Source organism: Agelaius phoeniceus, chromosome 7 (assembly GCF_051311805.1).
Source record: "Agelaius phoeniceus isolate bAgePho1 chromosome 7, bAgePho1.hap1, whole genome shotgun sequence".
Classification (NCBI taxonomy): Eukaryota; Metazoa; Chordata; class Aves; order Passeriformes; family Icteridae; genus Agelaius; species Agelaius phoeniceus.
In genome coordinates this window covers 26,584,972-26,610,406 of record NC_135271.1, presented here as the reverse complement: position 1 = coordinate 26,610,406, position 25,435 = coordinate 26,584,972, and the positions used below count along the sequence as shown (strand labels likewise).

Genomic DNA, 25,435 nt, shown 5'->3' with positions numbered 1-25,435 from the left:
CCGCCGCCGGGGGGAGGGGCCGCGCGCGGCCAGCAGGGGGCGCCGCGGGTGCGGGGCCGGGCGGGGCGGGGGCGCGGCCACATAAAGGGCCCTGCGCACGGCCCGGCCCCGCAGCGCCGCCGCACCGCCGCACGGAACGGAGAACGGACCGGCACCGCGCCCGCAGGTAAAGGGCAGCGCCACCGCCCCAGCGCGCCGCGGCTCCGGCCGCCGCACAGCACCCTTTGTTCCTTTCTCTCCCGGGCGCGGCGCCCCGCAGCGGGTCCCTCGGGGGTGCGATTGTGTTTAAGGGCTTTTTTCCCTTGGGGCGGGCGGAACCCCGCGACCGCGCCCCGCCCGCTGCGACTGGCGCTGAGGGTGCTGCACCCCGGGATCGCTCGCCCTGTCCTGGCCAGGCTGTCTCTTCACGTAGTCCTCGGGTCTCCCGCTGGTCGGTGGTGTCCCTGGTGCGGGCTGGGCTCGGGGGCCCTCGGCTGTCCCCTCCCGCTTGGGGAGTGGCCGCAGGCACGGCCGTGCCAGTGCCGGGGTTTCAGCCTTTGCCGTGGCGGGGCTGCTGCCCTCGGCCCGGTGGGAAAATCCCCCGTGTGCCACCAGATCGCCTTGCCAGGGACCAGTACAGCCAAAAATCGAGTGCAGCCGAGAACTCGGTGGGTGCCAGCGACCCGCTCCGTGCCCCCGGCCAGCCGCTCCCTCCCGGGAGATCAGCTGTACGCCGGAGTCACGGACTTGTTGCAATAGTTAATTATTGCCCGCAGGCCCCGAGCCCGTCCGCGGGACCAAGAGGGATTTGGAAATAGACGGTTTCTTCTAAGTTGCCTTGGCTGTGTGCCTGGGTTAAGTGTGTTTAAAGAGCTGCTGCAGGGGAAAGACCTTGCTGGATTTTGGCAGTTCAGTATAAAATCAGCGGGGACGAGTGACAGAGTTGAACTCTGGGGAATGTGTGCTCTCTAGAGGAGCCTCTCGGCATGTTGCCTGGTGTGCAGACAAGGGATGCTAGTGCAGTACTGCCCCAGTTCATAGAGAAACTGGGGGCACTGGTGGCTGAGGATGGGACAAGTGCCAGTGCCTGGCCATGATCACGCAAACATGTTGGATGCTGTCAGAGATTTTGAAGAGGCTGCTGTTCCCACGCATCAGTGGAGGTGTTTCTCGCCCACCTTTGTGCTCTCTGCGTGGCAGCAGCATCAAATGCTTCTGAAGCCAGACCGATTTCTGTGACTGACATAGTCTGATTTGTCTTAGTTAAGTGGAACCAAACGACAAAGCAAGCAGTATTTTCTGGGTTTGTGCCTGTCTACATTTTTACTTAAATGAATCAGACTGTTTCTCAGATTGATCCAAGAAGCAAAACTGAACTCTCCCACAGTAGTAATTCTGTGCCTAGGCTATGGACTGTGATACAGACCTTATTATTTAGATAGCCACAATTGAAAATTGGGTTCAAAATACTTGCATAAGTAAACTGATTTCAGATAGAGTGGGGTCATATGAAGTTCAAGTTCTCCTTGAGGACTGGAGAAGCCCAATATAAGCCAAGGTACTGTCTGTGTTACGGATAGAAATGCCTGAAGTAGTTTATCTTTTAAACTGAGTCTCTGTAACGTGACCTCATTTTATTTTTTCAATTTTTTTTTAGGGTTTTATGTTATTTTTTGGGTGGGGTTTTGGTTGGGTTTTTGGTTTTTGTTTTTTTGTTTGGGGGTGTCTTTTTTGGTGTTTTGTTGGTGGTGGTTTTTTGGGGGTTTTTTTCTTCATTTTGTGCCTTAAAAGGTTTGGAAAAGCTTGATCCTGTGAACATAGCTTAGAAATTTTATTCTCTTCCCAGACTAAAATTGTTTAATAGATTGGATTTTGGAAATGCAGCACAAGTTACTTAATTAAAAATAAATAAATAAAATTTTAACCCTGGGATAGTCTCCCAACATGCTTGTAATGGGAGGCCCTTGCTCTGCAAGCCTCACACCTCGGACTGACTTGGTCTAGAGGAACAGATCCCGTGTACAGTAGGACCCTTCATTCTGGATCAAGTATTCCTGGCCCTTGGTCTCTGAGACTGCAGCCTCAGGCACAAGGGTTTGCTATCTCACGGTACTATCCCAGCAGCTGCACACAAGCACAGGACTGTCTGAGGGAGGAGCTTGCCAAGTCATAGCTCTTGCATAAGCCGAGACCCAAGAAACTGTGGCTGCTGGAAAAAAGGGCACTCTAGAGCAGTTCAGTGCCTTCTGAGGTTGTCTTGACAAAGATCAAAGTGCAAATAGAAGGGCAGAGTTCAAGTTCTTTTTTTTTTTAGCCTTTGTTCCCTACAGCAAACAAATCTGTCCAGTATTTATTTTATCTGTAGAAATAAAGCTTGCCACAAGAAACTACTCTTGATGTGTAGCCCTTGGATTTTTCTACCTGTTTCCTTCCTTCGTGGGGGACAAAGTTAATAAAGAAGCTTACAGCATATTAATCTTAGTGGTTTCGGCAGTATGAGCTGTCATTGTAATCATGTCCACTAACCCCTGATTTTCAGAAACAGGTAACTGGACTAGAACTCGTGAAATCTAAAAGTAAACAGTGCTCATCTATTTCTGTGGAATTTGGGGGAAGAATTTGGTCATATTTTTAAATTTTTTGATACAGTCATAATTAAAGGCCATGCCCTTAATTGTCAAGATATTAACCTTTTTATCTCACATAGATCTCTCTAGGAGCTAGGGCTTTAAGGAAAATACCACGTAGCATGAAACTAAGGATAAACTGAGGTTATTTTCAAGACTTTGGAGAGATCCTGTATGCTATGTTACTGACTCACCTAGTTATGTTGTAAAAATGCAGGATACATGTATTAGTAGCTTTTAACTTAGGTTGGATTTTTTTATGCCTATTGCAGTTCAAGATGTCTAAAAAAATCCGTGGAGGCTCCGTTGTGGAGATGCAAGGAGATGAAATGACACGGGTCATCTGGGAGCTGATTAAAGAAAAGCTGATTTTTCCTTATGTAGATCTGGATTTGCACAGGTAATGACTCTGTGACATTCAGCTGAATGTACTGAAGTTTGCATGTGTCAGTAGGTGTTGATGGATTTTCTTTAAGCACCGGAAGCATGCCCTCCAGCATGTTCCTCACAGCAGTAAGCAGTGCATGCGGAGTTGTGAGTTAGAGTTTTGCCTGTGCTGTGCCTCTAAGAAAGTCTCTCAGAGACATGGCCTGTGTTTTATTTTCCTGTGTCTTGGGGTTTCCAGCACCTGGACAGTCTGCATGACCCTGCAGCTTAAACAGTGAGAAGAAATATGGGCTGTTTCAGCCACTCCCTGACTTGAAGCATAGCATCCTGCGCCCCTGAGTGGGCTTATGGCTTCTTGCCATGCCTGTTTGAAGATCTGCCCAGAGGACAGAAGGGTGTGTGTAGGGCACAGACTCTGCCCCGATGGCTGTGAGCCTGAGCTCTGCTGTTGACAATGTGAGCTAACTGTTGCAATTACTCCCTGAAGCTAGGCTGTGCTCCTATACTCCCTTCTGGAAAATAACAAATACTAGCAGCTGGCTACAGCAAAAGGGACATGCTATCTATAGCATCTGGCCAAGCAGAACAAATAATCTTTTCCTTTTCTGGCCACTGAGCTGTAATTATTAGAGAAATATCCAGCTACATTTGCTCCTAGCCATGTGGACAGAGGCCTTCAGTGGTATCTGCCATAGTTAAACCCACAAGTCTGACCTCTTCCCCTGCCACTTGTATGCCACCTACATCAGGCTTTCTGGTGTTGGGAACCAGGCAGACAGGAGCCCAGCAGCATAATACATGCACACAGTCTGGAGAACATCCCTTTTCAAAGAGGGTGGGAGGAGGGCAAGCAAACCTCTGGCTGAGGCAGCACAGTGGCTGGATTCATGTACAGCTGGCTGTGCTTCAGGGCTGTCCCATGCTGGGCACCCATTGTTCTCCAAAAGCTATTAAAACAGTGAGTATGGAAATGACCTTCCTCTGATGTTTGAGAGGAATGTTGGCAGTTTTGCTGCCAGAGCAGGATTGTGGGTCCATTGTCAAAGCAGTTTTTAAGTCTAGTATAGTTTCATGTGCTCAGTACATGAAGGAAGCCAGAGCCTTCAGCACAAGAGGTTTGAAATAAAGGCTCATATCTGGGGATTTTGCTGCTCCATACAATGAAAACCCTCAACTGACAGATGCCATTGCAGGAAACTCAAAAGGCAAGGCAGAGGAGATATTGTCCCATGCTGCAGCAAACCTTAGCCATAAACTGAAGCTCTCCTTTCTCCCATCTCCTACCAACCTCCACTAACAGGAGAAATGTCACTGTATAAGTCTGTTTTCTTCCAGTCCAGCAGCATTTGCACTGGAAGAGGGATGACTTCAGTTGTGGCAGAATGCTGCAGCTACACTCACAAGCACATGTAGGGTCTTGTTTCTTTCCTATTGAACACAAAAAAATGTCCTGGGAAGTCCTGATGGTGTTTGTGGCTTTGTTACAGCTATGACTTGGGCATTGAGCATCGTGATGCTACAAATGATAAAGTAACTGTGGAAGCTGCTGAAGCCATAAAGAAATACAATGTTGGCATAAAGTGTGCAACCATCACTCCTGATGAGAACAGAGTGGAGGAGTTCAAGTTGAAGCAGATGTGGAAGTCTCCCAATGGCACAATTAGAAACATCCTAGGTGGCACTGTCTTCAGAGAAGCGATTATCTGCAAGAACATTCCCCGGCTGGTGTCTGGGTGGGTGAAACCCATTGTCATCGGCCGTCACGCTTATGGGGATCAAGTGAGTCACTCCAGTGTTTACCCCTCTTTTTGTCTTAACAGGCTTATTCCTGGCTGGTATAGAGCTCCAAAGACTTAGACATCCCTGTGCTCCTGCTCTGTGCCTTGCATTCCACCTGGGAGCACACACGTGCTAGCACTTTGTTTGTACTGCACCCGGCAAGTGTGGGAGAGCCTGGTTCATGCCTCTCCCTTGAGCAGTGTCACTGTATAAACAGCATTCAGAAACCTGTGCTTGGATTACACAAGCCTGTACTTAGACACTTAACTCTGCTAGGTTATTGTTCTTCATCTCCCTAGAACGCTCCTTCCTACGTAAGAACTTTATGAATCTTCAGAAAATATTTTACGCTGCCCACCTTCTTACTTTGCAAGACTTTCTGGTGTCAAATGTTGCTCACAGCAAAAATGAATAAAAGTGAGTGATTTCTAGAAGTGGGCAAAATTGCCTTCTGTATGGGGGTGTGGTTTTGTTCTGTTTCTTGCACAGCACACCTGCAGAGTTCATATCTGACCTGGGCACATCAGGCTGTGGTACAGAAGTAGGGAAATCTCTTTTATCAGAACTTCCCTGACAATGGTAGTACAAGGCTGTGGAAAGCCCTGGAACCAATGTCTGTGTTGTGCCCTCTGGATAGCCTGGAAGATAAGAATCAGTCATACTGTTCTCCATGGGCAGTCATATGTTATAAAGTTACCAAACATGGCAAAAGAGAAGTCTTCTAGAAGAGCCAAGTGCTTAAATAGGTGGCTAAACCTGCAAAATGAAGGCAAGTCATTAAATTACCTGCTATAGGTAATTTAGGAAGGTAAAATAATAAGTTTTCAAGAGGAAAATAATTGCAGAACCCTGACACTAGAAAAGAATGGGATTCCACCTCCTTAAAGGTTGTGAAAAATTGATAAGGTTAAAATAATAGGAAGCAGCGGATTAAAGGGAAAGGATTGAAACCCTGCAAAATTATGAGATTAAAGTGAAAGGAACAATATCAGAACATACAAAGGACATAGGAGCGAGACACTAACTTCAGAACAGCTCAGGGAACAGATTCCCTTAATAGGAGGGAAACTACATGAAAAAGAATAATAAATTTCAAGGAAATGTAACCTTAAATAGTACTGTTCAGGACAATTGGGAAGATGAGACAGCATTTAAATACTTAAAGTTTTTAACTTCAAAGGCTCTTGCTACAGGTTGGCCTTTCAAATGTCATCTTGTATGATGTATGAACCCTACAAGATCAGTAGCTATAATATGAATGGCTTTTTTAAGGCAAGGAGAGGAGCCTTTCTATCCACCAACCACACAACAGTCTAAATACTCTGCACTTTAAAACTTCAGCACATCTGCAAAAGTAGATACTCTGCTGATTGATGGGGGCCCAAGAAGCTTTTTCCCCTAAAGGGGAAGATGGCTTCTGAAATAGGCAGACTTTTGACTATTTAAGGATACAGTTCAGTGATGCTCTTGGCAGTGCTGGGTTCACTGTTGGACTTGATGATGTTAAGAGTCTTTTCCAACCTAAGTGATTCCATGACTCTTGTCTTTCTAAGCTCTAGTAAAATCATCCAGTGACGATATGGCTGAAGAAAGTCTCCTTAATGGGGTTTTTAGTACAACTGTTTTTCTGTAACCTGCCCTCCAAATGAGGACTGTCTTTTATGGTTCTCTCTTCCTGATAGAAAAATTATCATGGCGTTTTTTTTTTTTTTAACAGTACAGAGCAACCGATTTTGTGGTACCTGGACCTGGAAAAGTAGAGATGACCTACACTCCTGCAGATGGAGGCAAACCAGTCACATATCTGGTCCATAACTTTGAAAGTAGGTATTTTCTCTAATTAGTGATTAAAACTGATACACTGGTATTTTTTTATTTAATTCAACCTTGACATATCAGTAAGATCTGTTTGATGGTAAAATATGACTTTGAGGGAGGATGGGGGAGAAAGTTTGGGCCTTCTTCATTTATTGGTCAAGTACTGAAAGTACCTTGAAATCTTCCTGGGATCAAAGAGGCACATCAAGAACACAATCATATTAGATTGGCCACCTGTCATGCTCATTATATGATGACTCTGGTAGCAGCATATATGTTTTTCTCTCTGATCAGAGGCAAACTTACTATGTAAACTAGGTTTGACCTATGGGGAGATATATTTGAGAGCAATCCATGTGCAATTCTTTCTGGGTGTAGTTTGTTTTGCTGATCTCTATACCTTAGCAGTTTTTGCCCTTCTTTATGAAGCAGTCTTTTTATATGCTCAAGAGAAATGAGAATTAACACTTACTCTGTAAGGTGGAAAGAGGATTTCACAAGGATGCTCCTGACTGTGTAGGCTGTAACTGTTTTAATAGATGCAGTACTAAAGGTTTTGGTGTCACTCTTCTCCCTATTGCTCTGCTGGTTGCAGACATTGCAAGGCTCAGAAGAGTCCTGACATTGCTGGGATTTGTTAATGGAAGCAGTTACAGACATGTTTCCAGAACTCAGGCTGTTTGCTCTAAGGGGCAGGATTCAAGGAAACATCATACAAGTCATGTCTCTGTCTGTCATTAATCAAAGGGTTCAGGATGTAAAGTCTTACGGTGATCTATTTAGCTACAAAAAAAATGAAACCACATAAACCAGCACCCTTGTTTGTGTGCAGTTGGTTTGGCAAACAGCTACCAGGACTGACATATGACCCTCCTTTGTAATACTTGATTCCTCTGGCATGCTTGCTCCTAAGAACCTACATCTCTATCATCTCTTGTTGCATAGCCTTTCATCTGGAGTTCACCTTCGTGGCTAGTCCCAATCTGTTTTCATTTGCTAGGTGACTGGTGAGCCTGTGTTGGAGATGTGTGGCCATCCAGCTGCCAGTCTTGTTTGCTACTCTGCATTGCATCAGCAAGCAGAAGGCAGGGAAGTGCAAAGATGGCAGATTACTGCTGTTGCTCTAGGGAGCTGCCCTCCCCACAGATAACTTTTGTGCCAGCATATCTCCCAAATGATTAAGGGAAGCTTGTCTTTTTGCTGTACTAATATGTTCAACCTTGACACTGAGTCAAGAGATTTTTAGGAGGCAGTAGGATTGTATGATTGCAATAAGGATTTTCTTTTACATGTATGAAAATAGCTGTTTAATTCAAACTTAACAGCTGTCATCCGGCAACCATGAAATCATGGTTCCAAAGGACACAGTCTCTGTCGCTGATCACACCCTGAACTGTCCTTGACTCCATAGGGAAGGATAACATGTAACAACAGGAATTTCATTCTCTGCCAATATCAACTTTAAATGACATTGCTATCTTGGCAAGCAGATAAACCTCCTCTGGCTTCCCCTCTTCATTCTGCATGTATGTCCATATAGTAACAACCATCTGAAGGTGGTAAGGATAAATGGATATTAGGAAAAATAGATATTTTAAAAATGTGGGTGTTTCTAGAACAAAGATCCCTAATATTGGTACTGTACAAAACTAGATAGTTGGTGCTAGTGAGGTGCTTAAAATTAAGTACATGGTATCTACTTTTCACTGGAAACAGAGTTGTGCTCTGAAAATGACAAAGCTTTCTCATGAAGCTCTAGACCCTACTTTCACCCACAATCATCCTCTTCCATTATTTGAGTGCTGCTTTCTTCTGGGTGAGCTGGGCTGCAAGTTCAGCACACTTCCATTTGTGCTTCTAATACATCTGCCTTACACAGTCTAAGTCATGTGAATGTTGATAGTTCCTCAGAGCCTTCTCAGGACTTGCCTGAGCACCCACATGACTGGCACATTCTTCCCACAACTTGCTAGAAGTGAGCCTGAGCGGGTGGATCAAAGCAGCAGGGTAGGCCACACATGTGCTAAAAAAAATGCAGGAATTCATGTGGAGTCTTGTTTACCTGAGCTAGGCAAAGCAGTCCTTGACTGCTGGAGTTAGGTCTGAAGGTGCAAAGCATTTAAGGTGTGAGCACATCCCTTTCTGACTTTGACTGAGACCTCCTGCTCCAAACTGCTGCCTGCTGCTTTGATAGAAAAAGACTGTATTACTTAAATGGCTAGTAGGAGTTCAAGTACATTCACTTCTGTCACAGTGTGCTTGAGTACTTAGGCTGGATTAGAACAAAACTTCTTAGAGGGATTAGATCACATTATTAAGATGTACTTGCCTTAAAACAAAACCACTTTCCTATCCATGTGTCACAGAACTGCTGGAGCTTTGAACTGATAACACAAAGCAAATCTTCTCCTGAAAGAACCAACTTTAAACTGAGAACTAGATTAAGACATCTGGGAAGAGCACCAGTCTGCCTGCCAGCCAGAGTATGCTATGGGGAGAATAAAATTCTTAAACCCAAACTAAATCTAGTTGATTCCTATCTGTTCTTCCTCCACTAACAGGCTGTGGTGGTGTAGCCATGGGAATGTACAATCTTGACCAGTCTATCAAGGATTTTGCCCACAGTTCCTTCCAGATGGCACTGTCTAAAGGCTGGCCCCTCTATATGAGCACCAAAAACACCATTCTGAAGAAATATGATGGCCGCTTCAAAGACATCTTCCAAGACATCTATGACAGGTAATCAGCTGTGTACTTCCTACTGCAGTGCATAAGTCTGCAGCAGGAACATCCTCTCCAGCCTTGTGAGTTGCTTTTTCAGACACTCAGCAACTCTTTAAGGGCACAGGGGATGCCATCTCTGTCAGAGTCTCCCTTGTCCTGCAAAGCACAATACTCAATGTGGAAAGCTCTGCTACATGTGGCTGTGGTGTCCATATCTTCTAATAAAGCCACAGATTCTCTGTGGGTGCCTCTATGATTCTGAAGCAGCCAAGGGAAAAAAGAGTAAAGAGAATGCAGGGGTTTTTTGGTTTTAGTCGTATCTGTGTGCATCTATGTACAGACTGTGCAATTCCCTCTTTGTATGACAAGGTGTTTTGGTTTGTGTTTCCTAGAGAATACAAGTCCCAGTTTGAAGCCAAAAAGATCTGGTATGAGCACAGGCTCATTGATGACATGGTTGCTCAGGCCCTGAAATCTGAAGGAGGCTTTGTCTGGGCTTGCAAGAACTACGATGGGGATGTGCAGTCTGACTCTGTTGCACAAGGTATGAGGTGCTTCCTGTGCCATGCTGAAACAGGCTTAGTGGCAGTCTCTTGTGTCCTTCTGTCACATCTTATGGGATGGCCCAGGATGTGATGTTCCGTCTCAAAACTTGTGTTTCAAAATTGTTGCCAGTTCATGGAGGTATCAGTCAAAAAATTCTGATTTTGCTTTTACAAGAAAATCTATTGAATGTAGACTCTGTAGTTGTATTTATTTACAGGAGGGAAGTTTCTACCACATGATAACTGGTAGGCTTTCTAGTCTCATGGACAGTATTTAGATAGCTGGTTCTCTGTCACTGACAGCTTGAGTTAAGCTGACTGCTGCTGAGAATGATGGCAGGTGCTCTGCAGATAAGTCATAAAACTTTCAGGACCTAAAGCTACCTGTCAGGTGTAAAGAGAGATATTGATAGGTTTAACTAGACATAATTGTAATGCTTGATCAAAATCCTGTATAACCAAGGTGCACGGTGCCAAAACAAATATGGATGCAGAATTCCACAGGATGAGATGTGTGGCTTTATGTAATACACTCTTTCTGAAGTAGTGCCACTAAACTGCCTCCCACAGAACAAGGATGTGTGTTGGACTTCTAAACAAAGCAGCTTTCAAACATGGAGATCTCTGAAACCTACAGGGTTAGAACTGGTGTGAATGTCCAATATCAGAAGTTGTTTGTTCCTCTCACAAGAGCGATGCTCTTAATAAGTTGTTTTGTTTCCTGTCACCCTGTGTGAAAGACAAACAGCCCAACACTTACTGTTCTCTTACCATACATTTTCAGTAGAAATCTGTCCAGCAAATTAGGTAAGAAAACTAATTTCCTTGAAATGGTGCAGAATGTCTGTATATCTATAGCTCATGGTTCAGCTGGACTTCATGTTCAGATGAACTGTTATTTTGATGTGTAGGGACTTGCCAGTTAATTGCAGAAGCACTACTGCAGCTCTGCTGTTCAGGGATTTTCCTTCCATCAGTGGGAAGATGTAGGGGGATTGTAGGATGGGGAGATGAAGGGGAATTTGAGGGAGCTGTCCAAAGGAGACACTGAGCTTTTGAAACTTGTATTTTGTAGGCTATGGCTCTCTGGGGATGATGACCAGCGTGCTGATCTGCCCTGATGGCAAGACTGTAGAAGCAGAAGCTGCTCACGGGACAGTTACTCGTCACTACCGCATGCACCAGAAAGGCCAAGAAACCTCCACTAACCCCATTGGTGAGCTGCTTTTCACTGCCCTTCATCATCTCTACACATGAAAGAGCAAGTTTAGAGTAAGAACATCTGCACCCTTTCTGTAGACAACTGTACTACTTAGTGGGGAAACTTGCAGGTCATAGTGCATTTTTCTTCCAGAGATTGTGATGACCCTTAAGGGGAAGGAAGGTACCTAAGATTCTTAAATGCTCATTGATCAAAAGAAGTTACAAAAGTCAGAGGGTCTGCAAATAATCAGAAAGTAGATCAGAAAATTACACACATGGCATGGAAATACCTACTATATAAGCACACAGCAGTGGGTTTTGGATAAAGGGGCAGAGTGAAAGTGAAGACAGGAATTAAAGAGAGAAAGATGGATTAAAGGAAGTAAGAAAGGAAAAAAAAAAGAGGGAATTAAAGAAAGAAAAAGAGGAGAAAAGAGAGAAAAATAGATCACTAGTCCTGGCTACAGCATTGATGTATTTTGGGCTGCTGTTTAAAGGGTTGTTAGAGAGTAGGGTATAGTATGCATTAGCTCCTTATAATCAAGAGCTGGAGGGGTCTCACTTTGGGTCACTGTTTACGGGGTTTACAAGAGAGTGGGCTTTAGTTATAGTAATTTTCCATCCTGGCTGCAATTCAAGTCAGTAACTTTCTTTGAAAGTTCAGTAACAAAAATATTATTCAACTTGGGTTGCTATTCAGGCAAGAAAAATACCTTTGCAAGGCTGTTCATTTAAAAACAAGGTGCTCATTAGACACCACTAGTTCCTGTGTTTCTGACAAGCTTGAGAAGGGCTTAGGTGTGGTTTTCCAAGGCCTAATGAGTATTTCTCAGATCACAGTGTGGCCTGAGGGGGAGGCAAGGGAATACACCTCCACAGTCCTCTCATGACTTAAGTCAGCTTCTCTGGGTCTCTACAGACACAGATACAGCCTCTGAAGCAAAAAACAGGCTGGAATGGAGTGAGTGCAAGCAATAAACTAGACCTAACTTAGCCTTTATGCACTCACTCTTCAGGAAACTATTGGTTTATAGCCACAAGGCCTTAAGGTTTAGGTTGGTTGTTTTTTATAACTCTTTCTGATGGCCCAGAAGAACCAACCACACCCCAAGCCGTGTACGCACTCAAAGTGTAAGGGCACATGAAATGGGACATGAGGGGAAGCATCCTCTAAATTTGCATAGAGACCAGAGCATAATGTAGTGTTAGGAAAAGAACTGTACCCTTCTGTCACAATATTCTCTGTAACTACAGGGTCCTACCACCTGTCATTCTTTCTGACTTGGGCAGGGAGAAAATAAAATTACATGCATAGAGAGATTACTGGAGGCAGTGAGTAGTTTGAGGTCTGCTTTGGTTGTTTTTTTCAAGTTCCACAAAAGGCAAAGGATACTTTGCCTAAATGAAGATAAGTGTTCTTTCCCATACCAGATCTTGTATCTTTTTTTTTCAGTTTGCTTTCCATGTTATTGGTATTAAAAAATCCAATTATTGTTCCACATGATGATTTAGAGCAACTTTCAGGAAGTTCTGGAAAGATAGAATAACCCAGTGTTCTCTCTCAGCCTCCATCTTCGCATGGACAAGAGGCCTTGCTCACAGAGCTAAGCTGGACAACAACAGTAGCCTTAGGAACTTTGCAGTTGCCCTGGAAGAAGTCTGCATTGAGACCATTGAATCTGGCTTCATGACAAAGGACCTTGCTGCCTGCATCAAAGGCCTTCCTAAGTAAGTGTCTGAAATAACCAGCTATGCCTAGAAAAGGCTGTTTTACATGGTGGTTCTGAACAGCATTGGCTGAAATGTTATCTTTAGTGTGGTAAAGAACAGGAGTCTGTCTCAAAGAACTTCCTGTACCCAGTGCTGTAAAACGAACATGAGACACTCCCTGACCCAAGCAACTTAGTGCAGATTGCTCTCTCCCTGCTATTGCACCAAATGAATGGGAGAAAAAAGTGAAGAAGGAACTGCAAAGATTTACATGTTTTGTATGACAGTCTAGCTATGGTGGCCAGATCCTGATAAATGAAGAAGACCTACATAACTGTAAAATACCACCTGGCTACCTCTTCCCAGAGTCTTATGGCAAAAAACCCAGCCTGATGAGTAGGAGAGAACTCTTTTGGTTTTAGAGGCAAAACAGAGTTCTTTGAACAGTCTTCCTCTGCTTTATTTAGAGTCTATACAACTAATACCTGTCTTGTTTTGTTTCCCCCTGCCAGTGTCACACGCTCTGATTACCTGAACACCTTTGAGTTCATGGACAAGCTTGCTGAAAACTTGAAGCGGAAGCTGGCCTCTATGCCCAAAGCTTAAGGCATGGGTTGCACTCAAGCTCCCCTAACAAAGTGTCTCCCACTTACATCAGAGTGTAAGTGGCATTGTCTCATTTGTTGTGCTTCTTTTAGGCTGTTCTTCAGCTTTGGCCATCTGGTATTATCACACTGGTAGATACTTCCTATCAGAATCATCTCTTTGCCCAATTACTCATTTTTCTCTTGATTTTCTGTCTGATCACACTTGAGTCTTCTTGCAAAGCACAGGCACTGGAGGTCGCTTTCCTCAAGAAAAGTGAATTCTGTAGACTGGAATCACCTAAGGGAACTTCATGACTTGAGAAGGTATGAGCTGGGGGTTTTAGCAAGCTCTCCATTTTGTGTCTCAAAGATAGGTCCCTTCTTAACCTGCTGCATTAAGTCAACACTTTCCAGACTCTACAGCTGTGCTGGATTTACCTCATATTTACGTCAAGATCTTGGACTCCATCAGGAGAGTGGGAATGGTGCTCCACACCACAGTCTCTATTCCTCCTGTCAAAACCCTCCTCACACACCTTCTGCCCCATCTCACAGACTTCAGTCTCACTAGAACATGTTACAGCTTTTGACTGAAGAAGCTTTGCATTTTGAGCACACTCTTCACCTTGAGATCTGTCAGGACTACTTTCTGCATTGTTTTTAATTGCAGTTGTTTTCTTTTTTCCTGTTCTTGCTTTCTTAGCAGTTGTTCTCTCATCAGTTTTAGGTTTTTAATAGGCTCCTTCCAAGGTACAAACATTCACCCATGACTGCTCAATCTTGCTGAATTTTTACAGTCTCACTCCCTCCAGATGCGAAACTATACTAATATATAGATGATACTCTAATTGAAGGAGATTCCCATGAAAAGGTGGGAGAAGCTGCAGCAATAATAGGAAGCATTACATGAACCAGAAATTGAAATTCAGCCTGAAAAATGTCAAGGACCAAGAAATAAATTTTTGGGTACTTGGTAGATGCAGCCAGTGCAGTAGTTCCTCCAGACACTTTAAAGGAATGAGAAGAAATACAAGTGCCCTCATCAAAGAAAAAATTACAAGAATTAATGGGAACTTTAGGATATTGGAGAAAACATGTACCTGGCTTTTCTGTTCTGCTTGTATTGTGCTTTGTTGTGTAACTTTACAAACACTAGATAAAAATGAACATAGACACTTTTTAAACTTTTAGAAAATCATGTTTTCTGAAACTCTTTGAGCTGCTAGGTGAATCCCTACTTTTGCTAAGCAGATGAATTTGACAAAAGCTCAGTATTGGTCTGGATTCCTAGTTTTGTTCACAGCAGACCTGAGGTTTTTCTCTGTGACTTTGATCTATGTTTATCTCTTCCTCTCAGTCTGAAGGCCAGTCTGTGTCACAGCTCTGGTTAAACCAGCAGTGACCTATGTGCAGCAGACCTTAGAAATGAATACCGTCCTTCTCTCTCGAGTACTTCCCAGTGAGTATAAGTGAGCTCAGAGGGCTATGCCAGCTCTACCACAGCCCTCCTGAATTTATCTTGTAGTGCCAACCAGAGCACAGTGTCCTGATACCAAGGGATGTGGTTCCATTGCTACAGTCAGGACTGTAGCATTTGAGTAGCACTTAGTAAATGCTGGAAATAAGCCTTATAGGCTAAGAGCCTACCAAAGCCATGCTGCAGTGTCTAAATGCAGGCCATGCATTTAGTTATGCTCCTTCTGACTGGATGTGAAGCATAGGAACTGTTAACCTCTTCCCTCACCCTACAATTCATAAAGGTGCAAACTTTTCTCCATTGTCTGGGCTATTACTTACCCTTGTTGTCTTACGGCAAGTCGTATCATGACTGTGAAAACTTATTCCATCCATGGTTGTGTGTTGGTTTTTTTTAAGGAATATTTTTAATTCAAACTAAAATAAAAGCCAACTAACATTCTTTGTGTCTCCTTCCTTTGTGTGATTAGCAGATATGGGGAAACTGCCTCAGAGAGAGACTCCAGTAGCTTTCAGTACTGTACAGTACTGTCTGGGACAGACAGTCCAGTACAGGCTGGGACAGACTGTTGCAATTTGATATAAACAAAAAGTATCTCCCTTCTTAGAATATAGTTTCAATTTGTTTTAGCCTAGGCACAGCTGTCATGTGTAGTGTCATGGTAAATATCAGGTAGTGTACAAGAATTTGAAAATACCATTTGCACTGAAATTTTATTTTGGGAGTAATACAAACTGATACATCATTGCTCAGCAAAACAAACTGGTTACACATGAACAAACTCCCCCTCCAGCTGACTGCTCGAGGTGGTGATTAGGATAGAGATACCAATGTTAGACTAAAGGAGATACTATTACCTTGTGTTTGAAGCACAGTTCTGTAACTGCTAGCACCTGTCTCCATACCTTCAATGTCAATGAATACAATCTACTATTCTGTTATTAGCACAAGCACATAAGTGCAGCTGGAAAAAGTCCCATTTCTGACCCACAGAGACAATGAAAACAATTAGTGGGAACAATTGGAGATCTACGTTCCTGGCCTGGCTTCTGACATCAGTGGATCAATACAGGCACGTTCTAATACAATAGCACTTATAACAAGTGTTCTAAGTGTTATTGACTAGCTCCTACCTGGCTTCCAGAGTTACAGAATACCAGAGAAAGCTTGGTAACTTCCAGAAAACTGAACAAATAAATAAGAAGGCATTTTTGAATCTCAGGCCTTTTTTTTTTTCCTAGTTTTAATAACTTAATGGTACAGCTTAAATGTAAGCTATGTAGTAGCATTTACCTGACTGCTGATGACACTGTTTTCCCTCTACTAATGAAGTTTCCATCTTCTGGAGTCCTCTGAATACAGAGAGTACAGCAAGACCCAGCCTATCCTCGTGAACTGACAGTTGTTGCTGAAGTGCGAAGGAGAAGGAGTAAGTATGGTCAGAAGAAAAGAGCAGCCCTCTCCCTGCTCTGCCATAGAGGAAACACTTTTCCTGCTTCCAAAGAGGCACATTTCCTTCCCTTTTACAACTGGTGTGATCTCTTCTTTTCCCCACCACTCTCTCAACATTTAAAATCAATGATCTTCAAAGTTACACAGCAGACCCTAAGAAAAGCAAGTGCTTGAAGCCAGTGGGTACTGCAGTGGAAGAGTAAAGGATTTCCTGAAACACAACTGACCCCATCTGGAGTACTGTTGTCCAGCTCTGTGATTCCCAGTTTAAGAGGGATATGGACCTGTTGGAGCAAAGCCAGAGGGGGAACACAAAGATGATCAGAGGCTGAAATACCTCCCCTGTGAAGATAGACTGAGAGAGTTGAGGTTGTTCAGCCTGGAAAACAGAAGGTGCAAGGGACGCCTTATCACACCTTCCAGTACCTCAAGGGGCTACAAGAAGGCTGAAGGAGGTACTTTTTAACAAGGGCAAGGAGTGATAGGAAAAGGAGAGATGTTTTTAAACAGCTCTGTCCCACGGGACCCTCTCCTCTGATCACCTTTCCTGTAGCAATACTCAGAATGTTTAAGACAAGACATGTTTAGATCCAGTCCTAAGCACCCTGTGTTTTAAATATTCCTTAATATATGGTATAGAGCTCATCTTCTGCTGCAGAGAGCTTTACATGGCAGCCAGGGGCAGAGAACATGAAGAAAGCAGAAGATAGCTAGGAGCTAATCATACAGCACATAAGGGCCATGCCCATCATTAAAACAGACATCCATCAATTTGTGTTAACCACTTTCCCCACTCCATAAGTCCTAAAGATTTCAAAACAGAAGAAATACATGGCACAAGGCTCAATTTGTCAAATTGGTCCTTGGGTTGCCTTAGTTGGAATAGTTCATCTGCCTGGTCAGCCACCTCCATCTTTGCTTGGGCCTCTGTGTTCAAAGCTGTAGCCTTGTGGCTAAACGCGCGAGCTTCTAGGAGCCTGGGGGCTGCTTTCAACCACCGTTCTAATCCTTTCTGTTGTAACCAACTTGCCTGCCTTGGCACTGAGACATCCTTCAGGAAGCCATTCTTTGTTCTCTTTCATCTTCTTGGTCATTCCCTTGGCTTTGACAGGCTTTGGTTTTTTTTTGCAGAGAGAAGAGTGGAGGAACTCAGTGTCTGTAAATGGGTCACCCTGCCTCAGTTTCCTGCAGAAACAAAAGGGTTACATTGAACCATCAAGTATTCCTTGAATTCATGTATGATTTTAGTCCCTAAAGTTTCTAATTTTAGTGCAGGTCTTCCCCATAAGATGATTAAGTGGTACAGTTTGTTTCTTGTCCAATAGAGTACTTTCTGGTGCAATATAACCAGCTATTCACAGAAAGTTCAAACTGGGACACTTTGCAGGGAAAAACACACCAGAAACATTATATAACTATGAAGCTGTCATTTTAGGAATACATGACTGTGCAATAGCCATTGGATGTACTGAATCTACAGTTTCCTAGGGAAAAGATGCTGCTATTTATTTAGGTATATCTGCTAGTGAATATAGATACCGGATGCTCTCAGGGGGAAAGTATTACTCAGGTGTCTAAAATTTTAGTCATCACAGAATGTAAATGAAATCAGGGCTTTTGCTGGGCTGTCTTTAACCTTTTATCCTTGTGCTACTGCCTCATTAGCACAGGAGTGCCACAGATGCAGTCTGCCAAGAGATGTGCTCATTTCAACAAGTGAAATAACATCTTTGGCAGCTTGTTACCAGAAGCTTAAACATCCATTTGTACTGATGCAGAATTTTGGCATAACCACACAGTGGTAGAAGAGGAGGGTCACAGAACACAAAGGGTAAGAACTTTGAACAAAGCAACAGAAGGCCCAGCCCTGGAGAGTTAGTGTATGAGAGCTGAGCAGGGGTTGCAGCATGGGAACAGTCTTTGGAATTAATAGTTTAAAGCCCAACCTGTTGATTGATGGCTCTTTGTAGCAGGTTGGCTTCCGTTTCCGCCTAGATGAGCACCCTGATGCTTCCTCCGAGCCAGAGTGAGACACAACCCTGGCATTGTTCAAGTCCTGTAGTGGCCTGATATCTGCAAAGGGAGACATTCACATGGTTTGATCAAAGTGATTCCAAATTATTTCCAGATATCCTAAAAAATAACAGCTGACAAACAGAAAAGAGTTGCATTACCAGGTTTCTCTGAACATGCACAATCCAGAATCTAAGCATATTGCCCCTAAACTCAGGAGACCATTATAATCCAAAAATACCAGACCTGCTCCTGAAAAGTCAGCTCATAAATCAAATTAGGTTCCTCAATGAAAAACTCACTAGTACTGATAGTATCATGGGCTCTGGTGTAGTAGAAAAATGATATAAAAACTCTATTTGATAGCTGTAATGCTCAGGAGCTTACAGCCTGGAGAAGATAGCAAGCTTATAGCACACAAACAACCTACCAGCAACCTACTCACTTCCAGCAAGACACAGGACCAGTGCTCATGCACCTTTGCAAGTGGAGACAGCCAAAAGGAGGCAGGAGAACAGACTTCCTCCCTCTCTACAAAGTACAGCCCACTCCAGTTGTAACAGGCCTGTTTGTCAACAGCTACAGAAAGAAAAACCCCACAAGACTACTGTTTTTATAGAGCATCCATTAACAGCAATCTCCCCAAAACTAACAGCTTAACTATTGTAGTACCAGCCCAGGGATGCACCCTCCACATCCTTTTAAAAAACAAACAAACAAACAAACAAAAAATAAATCCACAACCAAAATAATTTAGGTTGGGTCCTGGTTAATTTCCAGTGAAGATATCACCTTAGAAGTGCCTTGCAGCACTAACCATTCTGGACCAAAAATTTTCCACCTTCTTGTTATTTTGTGCCCCAGTAATACTGACTGACTTTAGTAGGCAGGGTCAGCATCAAGTTAGATGTTGAAGTGCTTAAATACTTGACTGTCTAAATTAATAGGTATGCCCTGTAGATAACAAGAGTGGTAAAGCAAGACTCAGCATATCCTGCTAGTCTTGTCTCAATATCTACACATGGACAAGTGGACAGAAATTCTTATAGAAATGCTGATAAACTAGAAGCAAATGCAGCCACAGAAAGGACAGGGCAGCACAAGTGGAAGCATAAATAGTGTACTGGAAACTGATCTTTAACTCTGAAAAAAGAGAGGAGAGGAAGGAAAATATAAGTACTTGCTGCATGGAGTTTTTGCCCTCATCTCCAAACACAGGTAGCTTCCCCATCTTACTACCTACCAGGTTTCTGTGAAGGTGAGCTCCAAGAACTTGACTGGACTTGGTTTCTTTCCCCAGATATTTCCTCTGCAGTCATTTCTTGAAATATCGGGGAGTTTTTCAGCGAAACAGGGGGTTTTGCTGGCATTCTGTTGCCCTCAGTACTTAAGTTCTTGGAAACTGGTACTTCTGTAAGTCTGGAGCTGACAGACAAAACTGCAGAACTGCTGACATGGGAGGATTCAAGACTGTGTGAAAGGTCTGCAAGACTATCTGCAAGTGATATCTCAGGTAGCTGCTCCTCCAGGAAATCACCTGGCTCAGACAGCAGATGGCTAATGCAGGAAAACTTCCCCATCGGGACAGTCTGCTTGGATGCAAGTTCTGTGGAACTCCCAATGAGAACCTTGGCTCCATCACTTTTTCTGGCCAGGGAATCAGTCTCTGGAGGTTGAGGGTTGCTCCTCTTCCTCTGAGGCCTGGGTTTGCAAGAGGCTTCTTTTGTCAAAGCATTCATGTTGTGGTCACCTTCACCTTGCCCATTTTCTTGAAGGTCCCCTGTCTGGTTTTTATTGCTCTTTTGATTGCTCTTAACAGCTCTGGGGATTTTGCTCACTTTGCTCCCAGGAACAGACCTGGGAGGTAGATTTTCACTCCCTTCAGATTCTGTCTGGAAACAACCCGAATTTCCTGCAAGATCCAAAGGATGGACAATATATGTTTCCCTGCGCTGTTTTAGATTACCTGGCAAATCCTTTGTGCTCCCATTAGCTACTCCTTGAACATCTATGCAGGGCCTAAAAACATGAACTTCATTTCTCTGATCACAATTACTATTCCTGGCAGTATTCTTCCTGATTGTTTGGCTTCTTTTAGGCCATTCTTCAGCCTTGGACTCTGGTATTATCACAATGTTTGGTAAATATTCCTCATCAGAATCATCTCTTTGCCCAATTACTCTAGTTTTTCTGTTGGCTTTCTGTCTGATGCTCTTTCTGCTCACACATGAGAATTTTGTAGAATTCTGTAGACTGGAATCACCTGAGGGAACTTCATGACTTGAGAAGGTATGAGCTGGGGGTTTTAGCAAGCTCCCCACACTTTGCATCCCAAAGATAGGTCCCTTCTTAACCTGCTGCATTGAGTCAGCACTTTCAAGACTCTGCAGCTGTGCTGGATTCACCTCATGAGTACTTTCAAAGTCTTGGACTCCATCAGGAGAGTGGGAATGGTGCTCCACACCACAGTCTCTATTCGTCCTGTTAAAAGCCCCCTCCCACATCTTCTGCCCCATCTCACAGACTTCAGTCTCACTAGAACATGTTGCAACTTCTGGCTGAAGAAGCTTTGCATTTTGAGCACACTCTTCACCTTGAGATCTGTCAGGACTACTTTCTGCATTGTTTTTAATTGCAGTTGTTTTCTTTTTTCCTGTTCTTGCTTTTTTAACAGTCTTCTTCTCTCTGGTTTTACACTTACCTTTGCTTTTAACCTTTACAGGAACAAACTCAGAGACTTGGCTATAGCTAGGGTCCATTTCAACACCACACCCCATTTCTTTTGTCTGTGGCTGCTCAAAAAAGGTCTCTTTACCCACAGAGTTTCTATGAGAAACAACAGCAGTTTGAGCAGGTGAAGCCAGGGGGCTGGGAGATGGCAGCTGTTGCTGTGTGTTGTTCTTGCTGGAGCTGCTGTTGTCCTGTGCAGTACTACCCCAAGCTGCCTGAGTGGAACTGACATGTGGGAAGATATCCAGAGCAGAAGATGGAGTGCTTGTAGCAAACAGGGTGGAACGCTTTCTCCTCTGAGTAACATGCCCTTGTGAGAGACGATCAAATAAATGTTTTGCCATCTCATCAGCCTCATATAAAAGAGTATGACTTTCCAAGGCAAGTGTTGGCAAATTGTTGGGATTTTGTTCAGTGCTGCACACGACCTCTGTTGGAAAGAAAAAAATCATGTTTAAGGCTGAGAAATGCAGCAGGCAATTGCCATCTTTCTCCATACCAGTAAAAACCTTGCTCCATACACTGCCACAAATCCAGAGCATAAAAAAGCACGATTTTGAGACAGGGATTCCCCCAAATTACTGTGTATCAGATTGGCTTCTCTCTGAACAGAGGGGCAGCCCAAATCAAGTTCCCCTAACCAGCCGTAATATTAGGAACACTTATGATCTGTATAAGAGCTATCATTTGTATGGCAAATCCACAAGAAACAGTGGTGCACCTAGTCAGATTCTGCACTTTCAGACATCTCCAAAAGTCTTATGCAAGCTCAGTGCCTATTACTCAAAAAGCCTGTTTTGTGAGTTTGATCTACTGCAAACACACCACATATCCCTCTGAAGACTGATTCTGGGATGTATATATATATAACTCCAGCAAGAGCAGCCCCAGTGGAGCATGTAGTTAATACCAGTCATTAGGAGCTACTGGAGTTGTGGTTGAGAGCTAACTGGATGGAGCTATGGCATTTATGCATTTCTGAGCACAGACACAAAGTCATACCAGAAGAACAGCAAGAGATGCAAATTTACCTCCAAATACGTGAGAGTCATGAAAAGCCCTCTCTGTTGCCATTGCTTCAGTCACCTTCTTGCCATTCTCTTCCTGGTAGAACTGAGGTATCTCATTGTGCTGTGGTGGCAAAGTATCTTTGGAGGCAACAGGCACAATTTTCAGGGCCTCATTAGAAGCAGGTCTCTGAAGTTCTCCTGCATTAGAAGCAGGTCTCTGAAGTTCTCCTGAGGATATTCGTAGCACTGTGGAGCTGCCAGCTTGCTGCTCTGCATCATGCAGCTTGGAAACAGGCACTCTCATCGGTATCTGTGTAACCCTGGTGAGAAGGAAGAGCAGAATGGGTCATGTTTCTCATACATGACAGGCCCCAGAATCCAGCAGACTAACTACAGGCCACGTGTGGCAGCTCCAAGGACTGCCCTGTCTTCAGAGACTACACAGAGAAGAAAGAGGACTTCAAATATACTTTAGGAGATCATGCTCTGACCATCTTTCCAGAAAGCTTACATGATACAGGGAGGTGACTATTAAACGTTTTTATGTAACAAACATCAAAGTAGCCAGCTATGGCACTCACTCGCTCAAGCAAATCTTGCTGTACTCAGCAGCAAAGAGAAAACTGCCTAAAAGTAACACAGTCTCAAAGAAAGGAGGTAAAAAGACTAGTTTTTGCACAGACTCAGCATTAGGACAAACAAGACAAGGAGTGGCAATAAAAAGACAGGATAAAGGAAAGCATTAAGCAGTGGTGGTTCAGAGAAGCTATCTCATATAAAACTGGCAACAAGGCACACACGTAAAACACAAGAAGTTTAGCATATAGAAATTCAGAACAAGCTTGGTGGTATCATTTTAAAGCCAACCTCAGAAGCTGACCATCTACAATATCATCAGCCCAGCTATCTTCAGTCATGATGCTCTTTTGGCCACTGGACAAGGATGAAGAATTTATATGGAACTGGAAAGAAGAGAAATAGGAGAGTGAGTTAAAGTTCTTGAAATCCCTTGTGCAGTCTCCTGCACAGAAACAGCAGAAGCTCAGTTTCTCTAGAAAGTATGTAAAGTATTGCCAGCAACTCTCTCACGTTATGGAATAAATTATGGAACAAATTGCAGCAGAATCAGATTGTGTCTCCACAGCCTAAGGATGAAGTTAAACTAGTTCAGATAATCTCAGACTAGGAAGCAGAAGTATTTTCCTATCCACCCATGAGACAGGACACAGGGAAAGTGCCCTATTCCCTATCCCAAGTTGCCATGGCAATACTTCAAAAAAGAAATTGAAAAAAAGTTACAACCTGTCAGAACAGAAAAGCCTACTGCCCAATATAGCAAATAATCCAGAGGAAAACAGTTCAAAACTGTAGTTTTCCTACACAAAGACTCATCCTGGAAATCCTTAACACCAAACTGGCCAGCAGGCAACACAAAGCAAAAGACAGAAAAAGACAGCCCCCTTCCCAGAAGCAGTGTGCTCAGGTTTCCCATGGTTTACCTCAGACAGCTCGGCCATCTTAACTGCAGCCATAAGATTGTCCATTTTTTTCAACATATTATTCTGTATTGAGGTAATAAAGAGAGAGAAGCCATAAAGACATTACATCAAAACATCTCTTCCAACAAGGATGCTACTAGCCAGAGGAATGTTCTGGGGAGAACACAGCTTGGAAACAAAAATAAGCAAATGAGTGGCAATCTTTTCGATATGTTGAGAATCCAGACATTCAACAGCAACAGCTCAATCCTCCCACAGCTGAGATGCTAGTGCAGCTCACCCTGCCCACCACCCCTCTCCATGCCAGGCACAGTGAGTGCCTTACCAGGAAGGAGAGCCTGTGCCGCAGCACAGCGTTCTGGAAGTGGCACTGCTTCACCTCCTTCTGCAGGATGGTCTTCTCCTGAGTGAGCCGCTGTGCATTGGCCTTCTCTGCATTGAGGGCCAGAGCCAATGCTTTATTGTTCTGCTTTAGGGAGACTTTCATAGTGGAGGAGTTGTCTGTGAGAGACAGAGCAATATCACACATCATCAGCGTCCAAGGTCTCACCCATACTTCTCCCGTCATCATAATTCTCTCTCTTCCTAGACCAGCCTTCCTCACATTCAGATCTCTACAACTCAATAGCCCCCTCACAAAATTAGCAGTATCCTTCCATAATAACATGTAACAACACTTCAGATACCCTCTCCATCCTCAGTGGGTCACACTCAGGCAGCAAGCTACTTCTTCAATTCTTAATGAATGATGGCATGGTTGAAGTGCTGAGTTTAAAAATATATGCTCCTTGCTTTGAATAAGTCATCAACAGGTAAGTCCTCATCGCCATCCAAAAAATGGGAGAAAAAACTGTTTTCCTGTATAGTTGCCCTTGAGTAAATTTGGACCCCTGTTTCCCAATTTCAAAACAATTAAATAAAAGTAATGGAAATATCTGAGTTTTTAAAGGTAGTCCAAATTATATCCTCTTCTATCCTCGCATTACTTCCCCCATAAAAACAAGCCAGTTGGCCTAGATTCTGCAGAGGATTGCATATACACTAAAATACTTCGTACACCTTGGGGCACCTTGCGTGGCACTTGACACTCATCTGCAGGGCACTGAATTCACTTAAAACCTCCGGGCAGAGAAGCAGCTGAGAAGCAGCACACGAGCTCTGCTAAGGGACTGCTGCCCGCTCCCGATGCCACGGCCAAAGGCCCAGTTATAAGCTGACATAGCAGCCAGCATATGTCCACACCGCAACGAAAAATATACTCACTGATGATCTTCGTTTTGATTTTCGATGCAAGCGAGGCATTCAACTTCGCAGTCCTCAAGGCACCCTTTTTCTTCTCCCGCATCCGCTCCCTCACGTCGCTCAGACTGAAGAAGGACATTTCGGCGGCCTCCCACGCTGCCATCGCTGCAGAGAGCGACACCGAGTAGGGTCAGCACCCGTATTTCCCTTCCCCAAGCCCTCACCGGCCAAGGCTCGCACTTGCCTCGAGAAACGGCGCCGCGGCCCGGCCTGGCCCGGCCCCGCACGGACCCCCGGCGGAGGAGGACGAGGAGGAGGACGAGGGCTAATAGGAAGTCCTGCCCGCCAAGCGACTTTCGAATGCCGCGGCCGGCCCGCCCCTCGCCCCGCCCCACGAGCCGGCGGCGGAGAGCGGCGCCTCCTGTGCGCCTCCGCCGGGCCGGATGAATTTCCTCTGCCGCCCGGGGCCGCCGCCGAGGCTGGAGGGGCTCCCCCGGCCGCACGGGGCTGCCGCGGCCCCGCTGCCCTTCCCGCGGGAAGCGGCCAACGCTGAGGCGCTGCTGCCGCCAGCGGCCCCGGCCCCGGCCCCACAGAGCTAACCCGCTCCTGGAATGCCTCAAAGAAGGCCGAGGGTTCTTCTGAAGGACATACGC

The 25,435-nt window shown here is 44.3% G+C and overlaps 2 protein-coding genes across 2 annotated transcripts in view; one reads left to right on the top strand and one right to left on the bottom strand.

Moving 5' to 3' along the window:
- Positions 1-33: 33 nt before the first annotated feature.
- On the top strand, positions 34-15,277 carry IDH1 (isocitrate dehydrogenase (NADP(+)) 1). Its single transcript, XM_054636794.2, has 9 exons — positions 34-166; positions 2,879-3,006; positions 4,481-4,772; positions 6,490-6,595; positions 9,152-9,329; positions 9,707-9,858; positions 10,935-11,075; positions 12,628-12,790; positions 13,285-15,277. The coding sequence occupies exons 2-9, from the start codon at positions 2,885-2,887 to the stop codon at positions 13,376-13,378; spliced, it is 1,248 nt and encodes a 415-aa protein (XP_054492769.1). The 5' UTR covers positions 34-166; positions 2,879-2,884; the 3' UTR covers positions 13,379-15,277.
- A 209-nt stretch (positions 15,278-15,486) lies between these two features.
- LOC129122801 (uncharacterized) overlaps positions 15,487-25,435 on the bottom strand; it is a 74,567-nt gene continuing 64,618 nt past the window's right edge. The window contains exons 2-9 of the mRNA XM_054636793.2: positions 24,804-24,947; positions 23,866-24,041; positions 23,541-23,603; positions 22,909-23,003; positions 22,063-22,361; positions 19,545-21,461; positions 18,235-18,361; positions 15,487-17,473 (exon numbers count right to left, since the gene is read on the bottom strand). Coding sequence (XP_054492768.2) covers positions 17,242-17,473; positions 18,235-18,361; positions 19,545-21,461; positions 22,063-22,361; positions 22,909-23,003; positions 23,541-23,603; positions 23,866-24,041; positions 24,804-24,945 — 3,051 coding nt within the window. The 5' untranslated portion in view covers positions 24,946-24,947 and the 3' untranslated portion in view covers positions 15,487-17,241. The remainder of the gene's footprint in view (positions 17,474-18,234; positions 18,362-19,544; positions 21,462-22,062; positions 22,362-22,908; positions 23,004-23,540; positions 23,604-23,865; positions 24,042-24,803; positions 24,948-25,435) is intronic.